Source organism: Microcaecilia unicolor, chromosome 14, assembly GCF_901765095.1.
Source record: "Microcaecilia unicolor chromosome 14, aMicUni1.1, whole genome shotgun sequence".
Taxonomy (NCBI): Eukaryota; Metazoa; Chordata; class Amphibia; order Gymnophiona; family Siphonopidae; genus Microcaecilia; species Microcaecilia unicolor.
Genome location: NC_044044.1, coordinates 9,653,142 through 9,672,795, shown reverse-complemented (window position 1 = coordinate 9,672,795; position 19,654 = coordinate 9,653,142). Strand labels below are relative to the sequence as shown.

The 19,654-nt window shown below is 43.7% G+C and overlaps 1 protein-coding gene across 1 annotated transcript in view; it reads left to right on the top strand.

The window, feature by feature from the left end:
• Window positions 1–422: 422 nt before the first annotated feature.
• CAMTA2 (calmodulin binding transcription activator 2) overlaps window positions 423–19,654 on the top strand; it is a 177,413-nt gene continuing 158,181 nt past the window's right edge. Inside the window, 2 exon segments of the mRNA XM_030187287.1 lie at window positions 423–452; window positions 18,078–18,190. Coding sequence (XP_030043147.1) covers window positions 18,160–18,190 — 31 coding nt within the window. The 5' untranslated portion in view covers window positions 423–452; window positions 18,078–18,159.

Here is a 19,654-nt window from a genome sequence, read left to right as displayed (position 1 = left end):
ACAGAGGGATGGTCGGCTTCACCCTTTTGACGTCATACCGTTTCAGTAAACCTCCTTGTGTCAGAGACAGAGTGAGCCTTGCTGCGTCAGCCCAAGCAGAGAGTAAGTGCGGCTGCGCGGAATTATTGAAGGCAGGAGGCAGCAGCGGTACTTGTACGTCTCGGAGAGCCCTGGGTAGGTAGGTGTCGGTCAGACAGGCTGGTAAACTCCCACGGGAACTCCTTCCGTCCCCGCAAACCCCCCATTCCCGTGCCGCTCTCTGCTTCCAGCTCGTCTTTGAGAGATCGCCCACGTCAGGCCCCCACAGGTTTCCAGCGACCAGCGTCCCGCCTTCCTTGCCGGAAACAGGAAGTAGCGTCAGAGGAGGGCTGGACGCAGCCTGAGGGAGAGAGAGAAGTTGTGTCATAAGAGACGGCTTAATGTACCGGAGAAGGAAAGCTGCGGCTTTGTAGGTGGGTAGCCTTAGGTGTCGGTTTAGTGCTGTCTAATCGCGGATATGGAGGAGACGGGCTAGACCATGGGAAGGGGGGGGGGGGGGGGTCTGGTGGCCGAATGCGTGTGAGGAGGGGTGCTTGCTCGCCGTTTGGAGAGTAGCTGAATGCGTGAGATTTTTTTTTTTATTGGTAGCTTTAGGGTAGGGAATAGGACTGAGCTAAAGAGGGGAGGGAGAGAAGGGAGGTCTGGGAATAGCTATGAGGTAGGTGGGAGAAAAAAAAAACTGAGGCGAGAAAGATGCTGGAAGAGAGATCTGGCGGGGGAGGATGTGAGGAAGGCAGATATAGAAGATGAGAGAGAGGAGCTTTCTGGACCGGGTTTGTAAGAAGAGGAGGAGGGGGAGAAATGCGTGTATTCCTCAGAGGATGGGGAGAGCGTGCATTATTCTTTATGTATCGTGTACTGTTTATTGTAAGCCATATTGAACTCAAACTTGTTTGGGATATAAATGTCACAAATAAATACAAATGGAGGAGGGTCTGAAGAATGGTAAATGCTCCGTTAAGAGTCTGAAATGAGTTAGAGGGGAGGGTCTTTGAGGGTTATGGCAATATTTAACTGATGAGATCGGGCCTGTTGATTCTCTGTGCAAGATGTGGAGCAAGGGGTGCAGTGTTGCTGCAGATTTTCGTCTTATTTATTTATTGCATTTGTATCCCATGTTTTCCCACCTCTTTGCAGGCTCAATGTGGCAATACATCATGAATAGTGGAATGACATTAGAAAATAGACATGTAGTGTTACAGAAAGATCATTGGTAAAATGATAAAGAAGAAACGTGAAAGTAATATAACAATCAGATATTATAAGACAATGCTGAATATATGTGGAGGAGTTGTGTATGTTCACATTGGTTGATCTTTGTGGTATGCCTTATTAAAGAGATAGGTCTTAGTTCTGGTTCTCCTCCCCCCCCCCCCCCCCCCCATTTTGACTTGCTAGGCTTTAAGCCTTCATTTTGCAGGACTTTGACTTGGTTTAAGGGTGAGTTCATATGTGATGATGACGTCACATTGATTCTGCTTCTGTTCTGATGGTTGATGTATACAGTATCTCGTTTTGTGCTAGTGATCCATCTTGGAGATAGAAATACACCTTGGTTCCCCATCTGCCTCTCCAGGATGCTTCTGCTGCAAGGTCTCTCAAAGTTGATTGCAGTAGTTCTGTGATTTGTTTCCTCATAGTGCACGTTTAATCTTCTGTCCTTTATTTTCCTCTCATGCATTGCGTTTTCTTGGGTACTGGCATCACTACCGTATTTTCAGAAGCTGTAAAAATGAATTGCACTCACTAGGGAAGCTATACTGGCCTTTTGTGACCTCAAAATCCAATTTAATAACTTCAAACTGTTTTCTCAAAGCACAAATGAGAGGGAGGAACTATTCAATATGAATCTACTTCTTTGCAACCTTATGTGCTGTATATGTAAAAACAGTGCTGCCAGGCAGATGCACACCACATTTGGGCTGTATAAGTGTTTTCAAAACAGTCAACTGTGACGTATATTTATATCTATTTTGCGTGATAAGTGTTGTGTAAACCTGATATTTATGTGGTTCTTCCAAAGGTGAGGGTCTCGGGCTTCAGGAAAACTAATTTAAGATGGAATACCTCAAGAAGCCATTAGATGAATGGAAATATTTAGAATAAGTAGAACAGCAGTGGACAAAACTTTTAGGAATATAAATAAAGTTAAGACAAAAAAAAAAGCTGCTTGGTTTTCTAAGAAATACATTTTTGGAGTTGTGTATGTGATAGAAGAAAAGGTGAAGGGGGACACAGTATAGAGGCTAATAAGGAAAAAAAAGGTAATAAACATTTGATATTCACTGAGGAAGAACTGGGAGCAGGACTGCCGAAAACTAATACAAATAAATATAAAGTAAGGTAGACCTCAATTAAATTTTTTTTTAAGTCTGTGCTCATGAGGAGAAGAAAAAGCAGTGGGGTTGGGCAGGGTACATTTCAAGTGTATTAAGGTAAGTTCTGGACATAGACAAACTAGGCATGTGCCTAGGGTGCAGAAGTTTAGTGGGCACTATTGAATGTTCTGGATTTTTTCAAGATTCTACAAATTTGTAAATTAAGAGGAAGTGGTTGGGATTTGATATACCTTATATTGTCTTTCTGTGGTTACAATCAAAACGGTTTACATATTATATACAGGTACTTATTTTGTACCTGAGGCAATGGAGGGTTAAGTGACTTAGCCAGAGTCACAAGGAGCTGCAATGGAAATGGAACCTGGTTCCCCTGGTTCTCAGGCCACTGCAATAACCATAGGGCTACTCCTCCACTCAATGACAGCAAAAGTTCCTGGATATTTTTCAAGATTTAGCCCTCTGTATCTCTCCAGTCCTTCCTCTTCCAGTTCAGAGACTGTGGTAGGATCCAGTCAATGAGGAGGATTCTAGTCGCGGGACGGTGGGGCTGTTTCAAGAACCGTGGAGTAGGTGGAGGCTGAGGGGCTAATGAAGAGTTGTGGAACCAGTGAGTGTTTGTGGGGGAATGGGATTGTTGAAAAGGGAGTAGGAATTTAAGAAGAATGGGATAAAGTTTGAAGGATCTGCTACTACTACTATTTAGCATTTCTATAGCGCAACAAGGTGTACGCAGCGCTGCACAAACATAGAAGAAAGACAGTCCCTGCTCAAAGAGCTTACAATCTAATAGACAGAAAAATAAATAAAGTAAGCAAATCAAATCAATTAATGTGAACGGGAAGGAAGAGAGGAGGGTAGGTGGAGGCGAGTGGTTACGAGTCAAAAGCAATGTTAAAGAGGTGGGCTTTCAGTCTAGATTTAAAGGTGGCCAAAGATGGGGCAAGACGTAGGGGCTCAGGAAGTTTATTCCAGGCGTAGGGTGCAGCGAGACAGAAGGCGCGAAGTCTGGAGTTGGCAGTAGTGGAGAAGGGAACAGATAAGAAGCTGAGGGAAATGAACCAGAGCAAATGTAAGAACTGTGCATGGCGGTGTAGAAGCGGGAACACTGCCTGAAAGAGTGCATGCAATTGTATTTTTTTTTAAATGTGGTCTGAGCTTCCTTTTGAAAATCTTCCCTTTGAAAGTTCGCTGCTAGAAATGTACCTGTGCGCATACTAAATGAAAGAAAGAAAGAAAGGAAGTTTTCAGTCTGGGGAATTGGGCAAATTCCTAATACTTGCCTCTCTCTGTCTGTAGCTTTTCATAAGCTTCCATTTTTTGTGAAGCTTTTTCACATGTAAAACTTGGTAAATATATACCTCAGACACATTGTCCCTAGGCACCTCTGGTTTGTACCAGAGGCAATGTAGGTGAAAATGACTTGCCCAACTGCTTTGGTTCTTGGCTTACTGCCAAGTTGCCCAGTTCCAGGAGAGAGACTTTTTGGCTAGTCCAGTGTTTGAACTTCTATCCTAATTCAGTATGCTATTTGTAGTCCCTGATGGTACCAAGTGAAATCAGTGCTTCACATCTCATAATGTACCAGGATAGGGTTATTAAAAATCCAGGACTAGCTCAGAATCTCCCTTCTGGAACTGGGTATCTTGGCAGCTCTAACCATTGAACCACTCCGGTCCACCTGCTCACTCACAAAGTATTACTGCCACCACACCGGGAGGGGAGGCCCCACAAATATGTTTGCCTAGGGCCCAATGTAGTGTTAATCTGACCTGGCTTGTGGCAGCAGTGCTGTCAAACCTTCTCAGTGCTTCTTCGGAGTTGAGTGGTTCTGGTATACTGGAAATAGAAGAACGTGGCTCCTCTTCACAAAAGTGAAAGTAAGTAGCAGATTGGCAATTACAAATTGGTTCGGCTGATCTCAGAGTAATGAACGATAGGGTTACAGCAGTGATCTTTACTATTTTTCTAGCAGGATCCATATTGCCAAAAAATCTGCAGTGTAAGAGCCAGGATTGTTACTGGACAAAGTGGACAATACACTGGGTGGGTGTGAGGGGGTCCTGTCCTGAGAAGTTCCCTTTCTGATAACAGCCTGGCTGCTCGGGCACATTCTGAATAATTTATGTAACTAATTATTATTATTGACAATAGTTATATTTTGACCATGTTCCCCATTATCCTTTTTGCTACCCCATATCCATTCCTTTCCATCCTTCTACGCCTACCTCCCAACGCTCATTTCCTTCTGAACCCTATTCCTCCTTTGTTTAACTTACTTTCCGTTAACCCCATTAGTTTTGCGTTTACCACAAACTGTATATTCTTCTTACGACTTTGTAATTCTTTATATTGTTACTATGTAAGCCGCATTGAGCCTGCCATGTGTGGGAAAGCGCAGGGTACAAATGTAATAAATAATAATAATAAATAAATAGTCTACCCACCTGCATATTTTCTTCTTTCCCTATGCCCATCTCCCCACACACATTCTCTAATCCCTGTTCCCTAGCACATTTCTGCTAATTTCTATGGCAGTACTTGATATACCTAGTACTGTACACAAAACAAATAAGAGAGAGTCCTTGCTTCGCTTGACAAAGTTTACAATCTATTCAAGACAAACTGGACAAATAAGGGATTAGGGAATTATTTATTTGGGGAATTATTTAAAACAAATGTGGGTACTGAAAAGGTGCATAGGGGGTTATGAGTGAAAAGCAGGCTTAAAAAAGGTGTGCTTTTAGTCTAGATTTGAATAGTCCTGCTAGTCTCTGACCCCATCCCCATTCAGTCCCTAGCAATCAGGTTTACCATCTGGTAAATCTGAACTTATTGTTTTCCCACCCAAACCCACTTCTCCTCTCCCTTCACTCTCTATCTCAGTTGATAACACCCTCATCGTCCCCGTCTCATCTGCCCGCAACCTCGGTGTCATCTTCGACTCCTCCCTCTCCTTCTCTGCGCATATCCAGCAGATAGCCAAGACCTGTCGCTTCTTCCTCTATAACATTAGCAAAATTCGCCCCTTCCTCTCCGAGCACACCACCCGAACTCTCATCCACTCTCTCATTACCTCTCGCCTTGACTACTGCAACCTACTCCTCACCGGCCTCCCACTTAGCCATCTGTCCCCCCTTCAGTCCATTCAGAACTCTGCCGCACGTCTTATCTTCCGCCTTAACCGATATACTCATATCACCCCTCTCCTCAAGTCACTTCACTGGCTTCCGATCAGATACCGAATACAGTTCAAGCTTCTCCTACTCACCTACAAATGCACTCGATCTGCAGCCCCTCCTTACCTCTCTACCCTCATCTCCCCTTACGTCCCTACCTGTAACCTCCGCTCTCAAGACAAATCCCTCCTTTCAGTACCCTTCTCCACCACCGCCAACTCTAGGCTTCGCCCTTTCTGCCTCGCCTCACCCCATGCTTGGAACAAACTCCCTGAGCCCATACGCCGGGCCCCCTCCCTACCCATCTTCAAATCATTGCTCAAAGCCTACCTCTTCAATGTCGCCTTCGGCACCTAATCACTTCATCCCTTCTCAGGAAATCTCATCTACCCCAACTTGACATTTCGTCTTTTAGAGTGTAAGCTCTTCTGAGCAGGGACCGTCCTTATTCGTTAATTTGTACAGCGCTGCGTAACCCTAGTAGCGCTCTAGAAATGTTAAGTAGTAGTGGTTTCCACTTCCTTCAAGCTGGACCCCCCCCCCCCTCAGTTGATCTTCTATATTGCTGCAGTCCACAGCATTGGTTCTCAGTTCAGGCCTTGAGACATACTTTGCCAGTCAGGTTTTCAGGGTATCCATAATGAATATGCATGCAAAGCTCTCATGCATTTTCAGATATCCTGAAAATCTGATTGGCTGGGTGTGTTCCGAGGACTGGGTTGAGAATTCGTGCTGCACAGGCTTGTTGGCAGTGTCTGGAAGTGCTGTTCTGTTTTCTTTTGGCACTACATGAAGTTTGGGCAACACATGATTCAGGGAGTGGAGGTTGAAAACTAATCCGAATGTAGTGCCAGTAGCAACGTGATAAACAAAGAAGGAACTCTATGGAGAAAGTACTGTCCAAAGAAATAGGGAAGGGACGCAGGTCCACAAACCATTCATTGGACTCCAGAGGTAGATAAATATGTCTTTATCTGTCAAAGCACAGATACTGTGGACTCGACATGGTCCCGTGTTTCGGCAACAATATGCCTGATTCAGGAGTCTAGGTATCTGTATATTTATTTATTGCATTTGTATCCCACATTTTCCCACCTTTTTGCGGGCTCAGTGTGGCTTACAATACATTATGAATCATGGAAATACAATTTGTTACAACTTGGTTATGGATTACATTGTGATGAGTCGTTTGAGTCAAAGTTAAAGTATCGATAAGGAGTATAATCATGGAAAAAGCACAGAAACATTGGAAGGAAGCAAGGGAGACAAAAAGGGGCAATATATAATAACAGGAACACACTTGGTATACATTTTCTGTGAGTAAAGGTATGAGTGTGGTATGATTTTGGGGGATGAGAATACAGGAGTGGCTGTATTGATGCATGACTGAACAATGAGTGTGGGCTTTATGTGTTTTAGTTCTTTCCGTAAATTTTCTCAAAAAGATGGGTCTTCAATAATTTGCGGAAGGTGATTTGTTCGTAGATCGCTTTCAGGTTGCGTGGTAGTGTGTTCCAGAACTGCTGTCGCAACATCTTTCCACAGAAATAAATAATAAACAGATACATCAGTTGATTCAAATTGCCACATAAAACAGCAAGCTATCACGATAAAAGCTCTGTTACGATCTGTAAATGTGTGTGTATATATATATAAAAGGATACATAACAAATATAACAAATGCTTTTAACATTTGAGCAATGATATGTAAGAACATTTAACGAGTGTATTTCAGCACAAGAACAAAATGTAGCAAATGTTATTGATTGTGGATTCATTAACAGAAGAGGCATCTCGTTGCTTCCATTTGAATGTGAAGTGGGGATTTGCTTGCTGATTTGTTTTCATAGTTTCAACAATATAACCCAGTTCTACCACATGCATACTGATAAATTTGAATTATCCTTTAAAGCAATAGAAATAAAAAAAAAAATCAAATAAGGCTTTCCCTTCATCATAGAGAGTGAGCAAGAATTTCCAAATGACATGTTTTAGGAATAGTGCTTCTTTATATTTTAAAATATCTAGTATTGTGTTCCATATACATCTCAGAAGGTGTGTAGATTGATGCATTCAAATATGAGATGAGGAAGAATACCATGTTGATTTTTGGCAAGACCAGCAAAGATCATTGGAATCAAGGCCACTTTAAAATGATCTCAGAGGTGTTCAGAGTGATCGACTCATCTATACAGTGGGGGAAATAAGTATTTGATCCCTTGCTGATTTTGTAAGTTTGCCCACTGACAAAGACATGAGCAGCCCATAATTGAAGGGTAGGTTATTGGTAACAGTGAGAGATAGCACATCACAAATTAAATCCGGAAAATCACATTGTGGAAAGTATATGAATTTATTTGCATTCTGCAGAGGGAAATAAGTATTTAATCCCTCTGGCAAACAAGACCTAATACTTGGTGGCAAAACCCTTGTTGGCAAGCACAGCGGTCAGACGTCTTCTGTAGTTGATGATGAGGTTTGCACACATGTCAGGAGGAATTTTGGTCCACTCCTCTTTGCAGATCATCTCTAAATCATTAAGAGTTCTGGGCTGTCGCTTGGCAACTCGCATCTTCAGCTCCCTCCATAAGTTTTCAATGGGATTAAGGTCTGGTGACTGGCTAGGCCACTCCATGACCCTAATGTGCTTCTTCCTGAGCCACTCCTTTGTTGCCTTGGCTGTATGTTTTGGGTCATTGTCGTGCTGGAAGACCCAGCCACGACCCATTTTTAAGGCCCTGGCGGAGGGAAGGAGGTTGTCACTCAGAATTGTACGGTACATGGCCCCATCCATTCTCCCATTGATGCGGTGAAGTAGTCCTGTGCCCTTAGCAGAGAAACACCCCCAAAACATAACATTTCCACCTCCATGCTTGACAGTGGGGACGGTGTTCTTTGGGTCATAGGCAGCATTTCTCTTCCTCCAAACACGGCGAGTTGAGTTCATGCCAAAGAGCTCAATTTTTGTCTCATCTGACCACAGCACCTTCTCCCAATCACTCTCGGCATCATCCAGGTGTTCACTGGCAAACTTCAGACGGGCCGTCACATGTGCCTTCCGGAGCAGGGGGACCTTGCGGGCACTGCAGGATTGCAATCCGTTATGTCGTAATGTGTTACCAATGGTTTTCGTGGTGACAGTGGTCCCAGCTGCCTTGAGATCATTGACAAGTTCCCCCCTTGTAGTTGTAGACTGATTTCTAACCTTCCTCATGATCAAGGATACCCCACGAGGTGAGATTTTGCGTGGAGCCCCAGATCTTTGTCGATTGACAGTCATTTTGTACTTCTTCCATTTTCTTACTATGGCACCAACAGTTGTCTCCTTCTCGCCCAGCGTCTTACTGATGGTTTTGTAGCCCATTCCAGCCTTGTGCAGGTGTATGATCTTGTCCCTGACATCCTTAGACAGCTCCTTGCTCTTGGCCATTTTGTAGAGGTTAGAGTCTGACTGATTCACTGAGTCTGTGGACAGGTGTCTTTCATACAGGTGACCATTGCCGACAGCTGTCTGTCATGCAGGTAACGAGTTGATTTGGAGCATCTACCTGGTCTGTAGGGGCCCAGATCTCTTACTGGTTGGTGGGGGATCAAATACTTATTTCCCTCTGCAGAATGCAAATAAATTCATATACTTTCCACAATGTGATTTTCCGGATTTAATTTGTGATGTGCTATCTCTCACTGTTACCAATAACCTACCCTTCAATTATGGGCTGCTCATGTCTTTGTCAGTGGGCAAACTTACAAAATCAGCAAGGGATCAAATACTTATTTCCCCCACTGTAAGTGAAAAGCAATGGCACTTTTTTGGGGTTACTCATTGTTTCTTTCTTCAACATCAATCTCTCTAGACACCTTTGAAATAATTTAAGTGTGTATGATCTTTAATAAATATCTGAAAGCCTGGTATTTGAATAGTTATTTGGTGGCCTTTAAGCCATCCTCAGCTCTGCTACTATTATTTTTAAGTGACTTTTTTTTTTGTTTAATGTTATATAAGTGTTATAGTTTTGCTCTCTTTCTTGGACAGTCTATTGACTGAACTTGGTGGAACATAAATGGTTTTAAATAAAAATAAATACCTGAGGTAAGTGTTGCCAGATGGGTCTAGTTTCTTTGATGGGGTGACTACAGCGTTGGATTGGGGGAGACTGCTAAATGTAGTGTACCTGGCTTTCAGCAAGACTTTTGACACAGTTCCACATTGACAGATGTAATCATTTTTATCATATTAATGCTGCCATCTAAAGTAATGGGAAGGGATATGTATTACTCTAGGTCAGCTTTGTTTGTTTATTTATTTTTAAATTTTAGAAGTCTTTATTAAGCATTGAAAAGACAATACAACAGCAGAGTAGATGTAGAAGTAAATGCAAAATGCAACACAAAGTACACACAACCAGAATACCATTCAGCCTAAACTCTGCCACCATATAAGAACATATAAAAACAGTCTCATTGCACCTATGATTACAAACTATAACCTCACATTTTTTGGAATTTTTTGTTCCAGTGCCCACACCTCCCCACCCCACTGCAAACCAACTAAACCTCCCACCTAAACCAACCTCTCCCCCACACACACATCACATCCCCTCCCACTCCCTCCATAACAAGAGCAATGCCTCAGGAAGGGTTCCTATATAGCTTTCCATTTTGCCAGAGTGCGACAATGAACAGCCCAGAGTCTCTCCATTTCACATATGTACCATAATTTGTTTAACCATCTCGGTGGGAGATTTCCAGTGGGCAGCTAACACAACTCTCGCAACAGACATAGCATGCCTAGTCAACAAAGCCTGAGACTTAGTGAGACCAGGATGTTTCTTAGTAGACTAGTAAATAATGCCCGTTTCAGAGGCAAATGAAACGGGTGCTAGAAAGGTTTTCCTCCCTCCCGCCCAAGGAGTTCAATTGAACACCCCCCCTTCCGCGTGACGACCCCGTGGACCCGCCCCTTTCCGCGACGATGTCAACCCACCCCGTTCCCGGCGAAAACCGGCCGCCGTCGAGTACCTATGCTGATGGGGGACCTGAACCCCCGTCAGCCGAAGTTCTGTTGTCGTGTTGCCTGGCGTTGCTTCCTGAATGAAATTCTCTTCAGGTTTCTGTGCGTGCGTCTGCCGTCAGACGCAGGCAGAAGAATTGAACAGAAGAGCATTCAGGAAGCAACGGGGAAGGCTAGAACAGGACTTCGGCTGTCGGGGGTTGGGGTTCCTCGTCAGCACAGGTACTGAACAGCGGTGGTGGTCGTTTTTTGGCGGTAAGGGGAGGGGTCGACAGAGTCGCGGAAGGGGAGTCCAGGGGGTCTTAACGCGGAGGGGGGGGGGGTTGTTGAATTCGGAGGGAGGGCGGAGTGTGCAAGTCGGTGGGAGGGGATGAGGTTTACAGGCGAGGGCGGGGCGGGTGAGCGATGGTGTTTGGTCATGACGTTTCGACGCGAGGGCGGGGCAAAAGTCATGGTGGAAAAAGAGAAATTCCGATCTACACCATCATTTAGAACGTTGGGGTTGCGAATTATGTCCGGAAGGGGCGTGGCAGAGGGTGGGTCTATGAGTGAGAGTGAGTGGCTCTGACAGCCTAGCCTACCAACAGTGTAGGGCTTCACTGTTTCCCTGCCACAGACTGAGCTTCAGAATGTTGGAGGTGAGAATTATTTATAAAGATATGAAATATTCAAGAGATCATTTGATTAGCCTAAGAAACCAATTTTGTAATCTATGCTGTATAGCTTTCCAGTAGGCCTGCACTTTAAAACAGGACCACCAAATGTGGCCCATAGTATCACTGACCACAGCCACGCCAGCACAATGGGGATGCACTTGGAAACGTGGTGGAAATGTACAGGAGTCAAGTACCACCTATAGAGTACTTTTGACTGCACTCTCTTTAATTTTTTATTTATAACCATTTACATTTTTACAAGCGATAAAACAACTTGCTGGAAATACAGAGAAAGTAATATATAGGAAGTATTTCAGTCAGGTAATTCTATTCTCTTTCTTAGACCACTAAATAGGGTGAAACAAGACAAGGAGATGAATTAAACAGTAAACAGAAAAAAAAACGTGGTATTAACCTGATTATCCCCAGATATTACTCGTCTAATTCATTATTCCACATTGATCATCTGGTTGGCCTCTTCAAGGCCAATACGGTGTATAGTCAAATCATTTAATTGAAAACATACTTATTGTCCAATATTAGTTAGAAATAATACATCTGATTACATTCTTTCTCTTTTAAAAACCAGAAGTTATTTAACAATACATATACTTTGGTCCCTAATTCAAATCCCACTGATTAAAGTAATCCCAGTTTTCACAGGCTTCACTCCTTTTAAAGTAATAATTGAGGAAATATTTCTGAGGAAAACTTTAGGAGTCATACCCGGAACTGGGAAAAACAATAATCTCGATATTAGTCATCTATAATAATATTCATTTTATTATTCAAAGTTTCTGGTCTATTATCATTTTCAAAATCATAACCAGTTCTTGCTCATGTAGAATCATTTGTTATATAAATTTTTCACTCTCAAAGGGTTCAGTTAAATTGTCCATGTAACTCTCTAATAAAATTATATCTGAAACAAAATTATTTACTGCCACTGTTAGGTCCCGAAGCGCCTTCCAAATGGTATTCAGTGTAACCTCCATGGGAGCCAAAAACTCCAAGTTGATTTCTCTTAGGTGTTTGAGTGGTTCGCCGATTTGGGTTCTGCTGTAAATGTCCTCCGTTTCAGCATATGCCTCTAACTCACTCCTCCACTCCTTTGGACATGGTGGTTGAATAATTCGGGAGTGATGGAGTTGTTTTTTCCAGGTCCAAGAATATCAGCGCTCCTTCGGCACTAATCAAAGGACTCGCCAACCCTTTCATCTGTGGGCAGTTCGTCGCACAGCAGTCCTGCACTTGCTGCTCAGGGAACAAAACGCTGGCCATCGGTGGCTGACCGCCGGTTGTCCCCTTCCTCTCAGTTAAGGTAACTGCAATTGCAGAGAGGAAATTTACGTAAAGAAGACGAACTGCAATTGCAGAGAGGAAATTTACGTAAAGAAGACGAAACTTCAGAGGGCAGCTGGGCCGTTGGGCATAAGAACTTCAGGTTGCCAGCTTACCACTCTCCCAGTTTGGGACACTCTTTGTCTGGTTTCTCCTCAGAGGCCTGTCTGATATGGGTAACCCTTCAGCATAACCCTCTGAGTCATTGAAACACAGAAGCCCCTCCACCACTACAAGGTGGTGTCCCTTCGGAGGGGACTGCACTCTCTTTAAAGGGAACTGATATTGACACCCTCATCCATCCGTTCTCCAAAAAGGACCAATCATTATCATCAATAGTCACCCCTAGCTCCCAATGCCAGCGCTCCCTATGAGCAAGATAGGGACGCATTAGCCTACGCTGAAAAGCATACAAGCAAGTGATAAGACCCCTAGTAGTCCTAGAATCCTCACAAAGATCCTCTACAAAAGAGTCCTCATACATATCCAGTTTACTGTCACCTGTGCCCTCAGAGACTGTAGCATTGTAACTATCCGATATAGAAATTGCTCTGGAAATCCAGCTTCAAATCATAAAAATTATTATTTGGATTTTGCTTACATTTTTCAGTAGTAGCTCAAGGGACAAAGGGATTGGATTTAATAGTTGGGGCCTCATGATACAACTCTGCACACTGGGTGGCTTCCTCCACTGAATGTATTCCTTGCTTTTTAAGCCTCTCCTTTATATCCCAAGGGACTGCAATTAGAAATTGTTCCAATATTATAGCCTCCATTATTTTATCCACTGTTTTCCCCTCCGTCTTTAGCCATATAGGCTAAGTCCTTAAGCCTTTATACCAGGGCAGAGGGCCTTTCTTCCCCTCGAAGTTTCTTGGAAAAGTCTTCTATAATAATCTTTATTAAGCTCCAGCTTGTCCTTGAATGCGTTTTTTACTGTAGCATAAGCTATAGCTTGAACTGGGGTTAAAGCCCTGTAGGCTGCCAAGGCTTCCTCAGTGAGACAGCCAGCAAGCCTCTCCGCCTATTGTTCCTTTGGTCATCCCACTGCTGAGGCAATGCATTCAAAAGTAACTAGAAAGTCCTCTACGTCGTCCCTCTTCCTAAATTTTCCCCAATAAAAAGAGTCCAAAACTGTTCAGTCCTATCACCATTGTCAGGGATCTCCAGACTTGAGGGTCTGGGCGATTTTTTTTTTTTTTTTGCAACAATTCCCCGTAGTTCTTATTTGCTCCTGCACTAGTTGTAACAGGGGTTTCTGCTGCTCCTTTATGGCTTCCACCATGTCCTGTAGCGCCTTCTGGGAGCCCTCCTGCTGCTTTTGAAACTGGGTAGCTATCCATTGAAATAAATACAGACCTATAAACAAAACAAATCCAAGCGCGGCCTCTTTAACCTCTCCCCAGGGTTCAACCGACCACCTGGGTCTGAAATGCCCCTCTTTCACCAGCCCTTAGCCTCCACTCTGCCAGCAGTTTCCACGCTCAATACCCCTTACCTTGCGTGGCTGCTGACAATAGCTCTGTTAAGGGTGGCAGGGGTCATCCTGCACAAATTCCCTCCACATGACCTTTCTCAAGGTCCCATCTCCTCAAGCACACCTGGTAATTCCCAACAGTATAATCCTTGCAGGTCTGTTTAGAGTTCAATCCAAGGCTTTAAAAAACAATCTGTTCCAGGTTTTCTGCCTTTATTCATACCCAAAACATAGCAACAGTTCTCAGCAAACAAAAGTTATTGGACTAGAGTTCCTTTGCCTTTACATGTCCACAATGTGCACAGTTTCGCGTTATGCTTCAAAACAGTCTTACTGCTGTAAGCCCCTTCAGTCTTGTGGGGCTGGCAGTGCACCTCCTACTTCACAGATCCACACTGTGACCTCCCACCGCCCCTTAGCACTATTTTGTTTGTCTTTTTGTCAAGCTTCCTGTTCCATTTATTCTGTAGAATGGGGTAGAGAATGACACGGGGATAAAAATTTGTCCCCATCTCCGCTTCGTCCCTGTGGGTTCGGTCTCTGTCCCCACCTCGTCCCTGCAGGCTCCGGCCCGTTCCCGTGGGCTCTGTTCTCATCTGCAGAAGCTGCGAACACTTACGATTTTATATTTAAATCTTAAAGTATAAAAATGAACAATATGGTGTGCAACTGTTGTGTATAAATTAGAAATAAAAAACAGTAACAATGAGCAACTATAATAACCACCACCCTATACCTTTCCAACCCCAACAATAGCTGACTTCTACTACCCCAAGGAATCCTAATCCACTCTGTTAAAATATTCAGGGCTACAAAATACAACCTGTTCTGTATGTCCTAGAGGGGAGAAATATGCCCTAAGAAGTACTGTTACGATTTTTTAATCTGTGGATGAATAAGAAGTCATCAACAATCTCAGGATTCAGTCTAACTCTCCTGTCTTCCACAGTCCCTCCTGCAACAGAAGATGTCTTCTTAGAAGATGTGCTGGTAGCAGGATGTACAGGAGGACTCCCCATGCAAATTTTGCTAGCTGTGGCCAGCATGTTTGCTTATTTTTAAAAAAAAATAAAAGAAAATTGTCATCTGCATCAATCAAACATAAATAATAGTCCAGTTCATTAACAGGCTTCAACGTAAAAAGTGGCATGGGAACAAAGTTTGTCCCCCGCTGGCTCTGTCCCCCGTCTCCATTCCTGCAGTTACCACAGGTTCCCGTCCTCATGTCATTCTCTAGAGTGGGGTACTCTCTCCTCCAAATCTCCATGCTGTTGGTATCCTGGATGAGATCCTCCCCCCCTCCAACAGTTTACTCTCATCCATTTTCAGCTGCTCTGGGGATAACCCATCTACCGGCTTTCCTTTGGAGGAGGCATGACATACCGCTTTTTTTTAGCCAGGGAATTGGGCTTCATCCCTCTCATGCCCCTGTCTACCCGGCAGGGTAACTCGGTCCCTACCTCACCAGGGAAAATCCTGGTCTTTCCTTCCATTCCCAAGGACACTCTGGCTTTTCCTTTTCTCTCTCGGCAATGGGATGCTTATTTCTAAGGGTAGTTTTACTTTGAACCTGAGCATTAGGGGAGGTCTTTGGGGCTGCATCACTATTGTTGGCTGGGGCAGCTCATTACACATTCCCTCACCTGTTTTTCTAGCAATTGGAGGCATGGTATAATGGTTTTGGGATATGGTGTCATCCTGGGGGTGGCAGGTTGAAGTGCCACTGGGCCTTCTTGTGATGGATTCCTCTCAGTTGGGCAGCCCTCTGGTAGAGAACTTGACATTAAGGAGGAGCTTCTCTAAATGTGTCCACTGAGGGCCCTTTGGATACCTCCCCCCCCCCCCCCCCCCCCCCATGTTCTACAGTTTTCCTTTCCTCAGGTCTTGCCTACAAGTGTTTATAGGTAATAGTAGTAATTTCAAGATATAGAAGAAAACATAAAAAGAAAAACAGGAGATGTAGCAAACATCAATATACCCCCCTAAACCCTTCCCCCTCCCCTCAAGGTCGCCTAGGAGTGTTTAGACCACAGCAGTTGTTAGCCTTGCAGATCAGGGAATGTATACATATTTTGGAGAGTGGAGGCAGAGACCTTTGTATGGAAATAACTGAACATTGTATTTGAAAAATAAACAAAAATGCAAACAATGTTAATTGCAACAGTCCATGGGCCTTCGCTCAGGCTGCCCGCTGCTCCTCACAGAGCATTCTCAGTTCATTGAGGATTTGCCCCGTATGGTTCTTATGTCTCCCAGCTCCTGCTGCACATAACAACCTAGTAACATAGTAAATGACAGCAGATAAAGACCTTTACGGTCCATCCAGTCTGCCCAACAAGATAAACTCATTTACATGGTATGTGACACTTTATATGTATACCCGAGTTTGATTTGTCTGTGCCATTCTCAGAGCACAGACCGTAGAAGTCTGCCCAACATTGGTTTTGCTTCCCAATTGCTGGTATTGCCACCCAATCTTCGCTAAGATTCTGCGGATCCATTCTTACTAAACAGGATTCCTTTGTGTTTATCCCAAGCATGTTTGAATTCCATTACCGTTTTCATCTCCACCACCTCCCGCAGGAGGGCATTCCATATATTCACCACCCTCTCTGTGAAAAAATACTTCCTGACATTACTCCTGAGTCTGCCCCCCTTCAACCTGAATTCATGTTCTCTAGTTCTACTGCCTTCCCGTCTCCGGAAAAGGTTTGTTTGCCTCTCAAATATTTGAACGTCTGTATCATGTCACCCATGTTTCTCCTTTCCTCCAAGGTATACATGTTCAGGTCGACAAGTCTGTCCTTGTACGGTTTGCAGTGCAAATCCCATACAAGTTTTGTAGCTTTTCTTTGCACCGCTTCCAGTCTTTTTACATCTTTAGCAAGATACGGCCTCCAAAACTGAACATAATACTCCAAATGGGGCCTCCAGAGTTTGTCATACAAATGTATAGGGCGTTTCTAAGCACATCCCCTTTGTACTGAAGATCAGTTTCTCTACCTCACTCTGCTGACAGGAAGGGATAATACCCACTTGTTCGGGATAGTACATTCTGACCAAGAAAAGAGGGCAGTCTTATCAGAACAGAAATGGAAAAGTCCAACAAGAAGTTTTATGTAAAACATGTCGACAGTGCCCGACACTGTGTTTCGCCTACACATGGGCTACTTCAGGGGCTATAAACAAACAGAGGTGGATTATGAGCCTTGGGATGAGACTCTTGAGGTAGTTTTTAGTCTTGGGAGGGCTGGAAAAAGAGTATAAAACAGGCCCAAACCTTATGTCAGCATGTATCGAGTTCAGTTTCTTTCTGAGTCAGGTGGATGAATATTGGGTTTACATCATCACAAAGGGAAAAGAGTAAATCAAAATAGAAAATCAACCAAAATTGCTCTTTAAACAATGACAATAGAAAAACTCTAATAACCATAAAAGTAATTATTTTAAATCATAATTGGTGGAGACAAATACCTCAGTCAAAAATTTTCATAACCTCGTTCAGCAAGGGGTTGGAAGCATCTGAACTATGATTAGATGCTTCCAACCTTGTTGAATAAGGTTTTGAAAGTTTTAACTTGAGACATTTTTCTCCACTAATTTTTGTTTAAAATAATTACTTTTATGGTTTTTAGTTATTAGTTTCTATTTAAAGATCAATTTTGATTGAATATTTGGTTTACAAGATGCCAGAGGCTGCCTCACTTTTGATTCTATAACTGTGAAGCCTTGTACTGCAGAAGCTCCCTTTAGAGTATCCTTCTGCTCTGGCCTCTTAGGACCTACAGTTATAAAATCTTTTATATATTTATAATACACTAAAATAACTGACTCAAAGACGTTCATACTATGGTAAGGCTTCTTTCATTCTCAGGAAGCATTGATCTAGCTTAGAGGAAGGAGTGCCCACTTATACCATGCTGGGATACTGGGTCAGTAGTATTGACTTGAGGGTGCCTTATAGCACTATGCTGGAGAAGTGGTGACTGACTCCTGGTTTCTCTCGGTGCTGATGCTGTCATTTCCTTCTCTCTGCAGTTACCTGGCTGAGTTTGTTAATGTTCAAAGTTCTGAAACAGCTCTTCCAGTATGTAAAGTGAGCAAGTACAGACCCCTAAAGATGAGTAACAAGGAGACAACGGAGGTGTCTGGTGAGTATAGTGTGGTGTGGTATGGGGCGGGGGGAGGAGGGCAGTTACATTATCTGACAAGCAGTGAGTGGTGGTGGGCAGCATTTGTGTGTTGGGACGCGAAGGTTCAAATACCTAGAGCAGTGATTCCTAATCCGAAGTCCTTGAGACCATTGTAGGTGGTCCTCTAGAGACCCAAAATGCAGCTGCTGAGGGGAAAAAAAAAAAGCAGGCTGACCATATTTCTAAGGAACTCTGCTCTGAGGTGGCTTTTGCCTCCCATGCTGCCCATTCCAAGAGAGGAGATTTGCTGCCTTGAAGAGCCTGAATTATCATGGAGAGAGATGATGGTTGCTATCACCGTGACTCTGAACTGAATGAAGGCGGAGAAAGAGAGTGCCTGAAGCAACACCAAAAAGAGGAGGGAAACTGTGCTGCCATCTTTTTTAGCTAATGCTCCCTATGAATAAATGAGGCAAGCAGGGTGATAACCCTGATAAACATTTCTAGGCACTGTTACATGTGTTCTGGCTGCTTTGCTTCTTAGCTGTAAGCTGTTTACAGTTTCATTTTACAGGTACTGGGTCTGTCCCTAGTGGGCTCACAATCTAAGTAGTACATTGTACTACTGTTGTACCTGGGTTCAGTGGAGGGTTAAGTGACTTGCCCAGGGTCACACGGAGCTGCACAAGGAATTGAACCTGGTTCCCCAGAATCTTAACCTACTGCGACCATCAGGCAGCAGTGGGAATCAAACCCGGTTCCCCAGGTCTGCAACCCGCTGCTTTAACCATTAGGCATTCTGTAAAGGATCTTCAGGGGGCAGAGGGCAGGAAGGCGGTCACTTGGGCCATCAGATGAGGAGGGAGAGAACGGGGGAAGGGTTTGCAGCTGGGAGAGGACAGGTGCTTAGGATGAGGCCATGGGTGTAGGAGAGTAGGCGAAGGAGATGACACTCAAAGGTGTTTGTGTGGAGTGCAGATGGTAGAAAGTTCAAAAAGGATAGTGAAGAGGTGGAGGGAAGGCTTGTGGGGAGGAGTTATCAAGGAAAAGCTTTTTTTCTTTTTTTAAAGAAGGGGCTGTAGCGGAAGAGCAGGAGTCAAGGAACCAGAGAAGGGGGCACAGAGGGGAGATGACAGTTAAGAGATTTGAGAAGAGATCAGTGGTGGTGAGAAGCAAGGCAGAAAGGGGGTCAAGGAAGTAGAGCAGTGAGGAGAGTCTGACTTCTTGAGGTAACTTTCCAGTTCAGTATTTTGCCTTCATATATTTTTTATTTCTAGTTCCTTGTGTCATATCTGTTGTCATGTGTTTTTTATGTGTGATCAAGGTGCAGTATTCTGCTAGTGTGTAGTATTTGCAGCCCTTTTTATTTATGTATTTTTTTCACTAAGTAGTTTTAGAGCCTGGTGTAATTACAGTACTGCCTTTCCACGCATAAGGTTGTAGCTTGTCATGTCCTTGGAATTAGTTCTGTTATGATTTGGT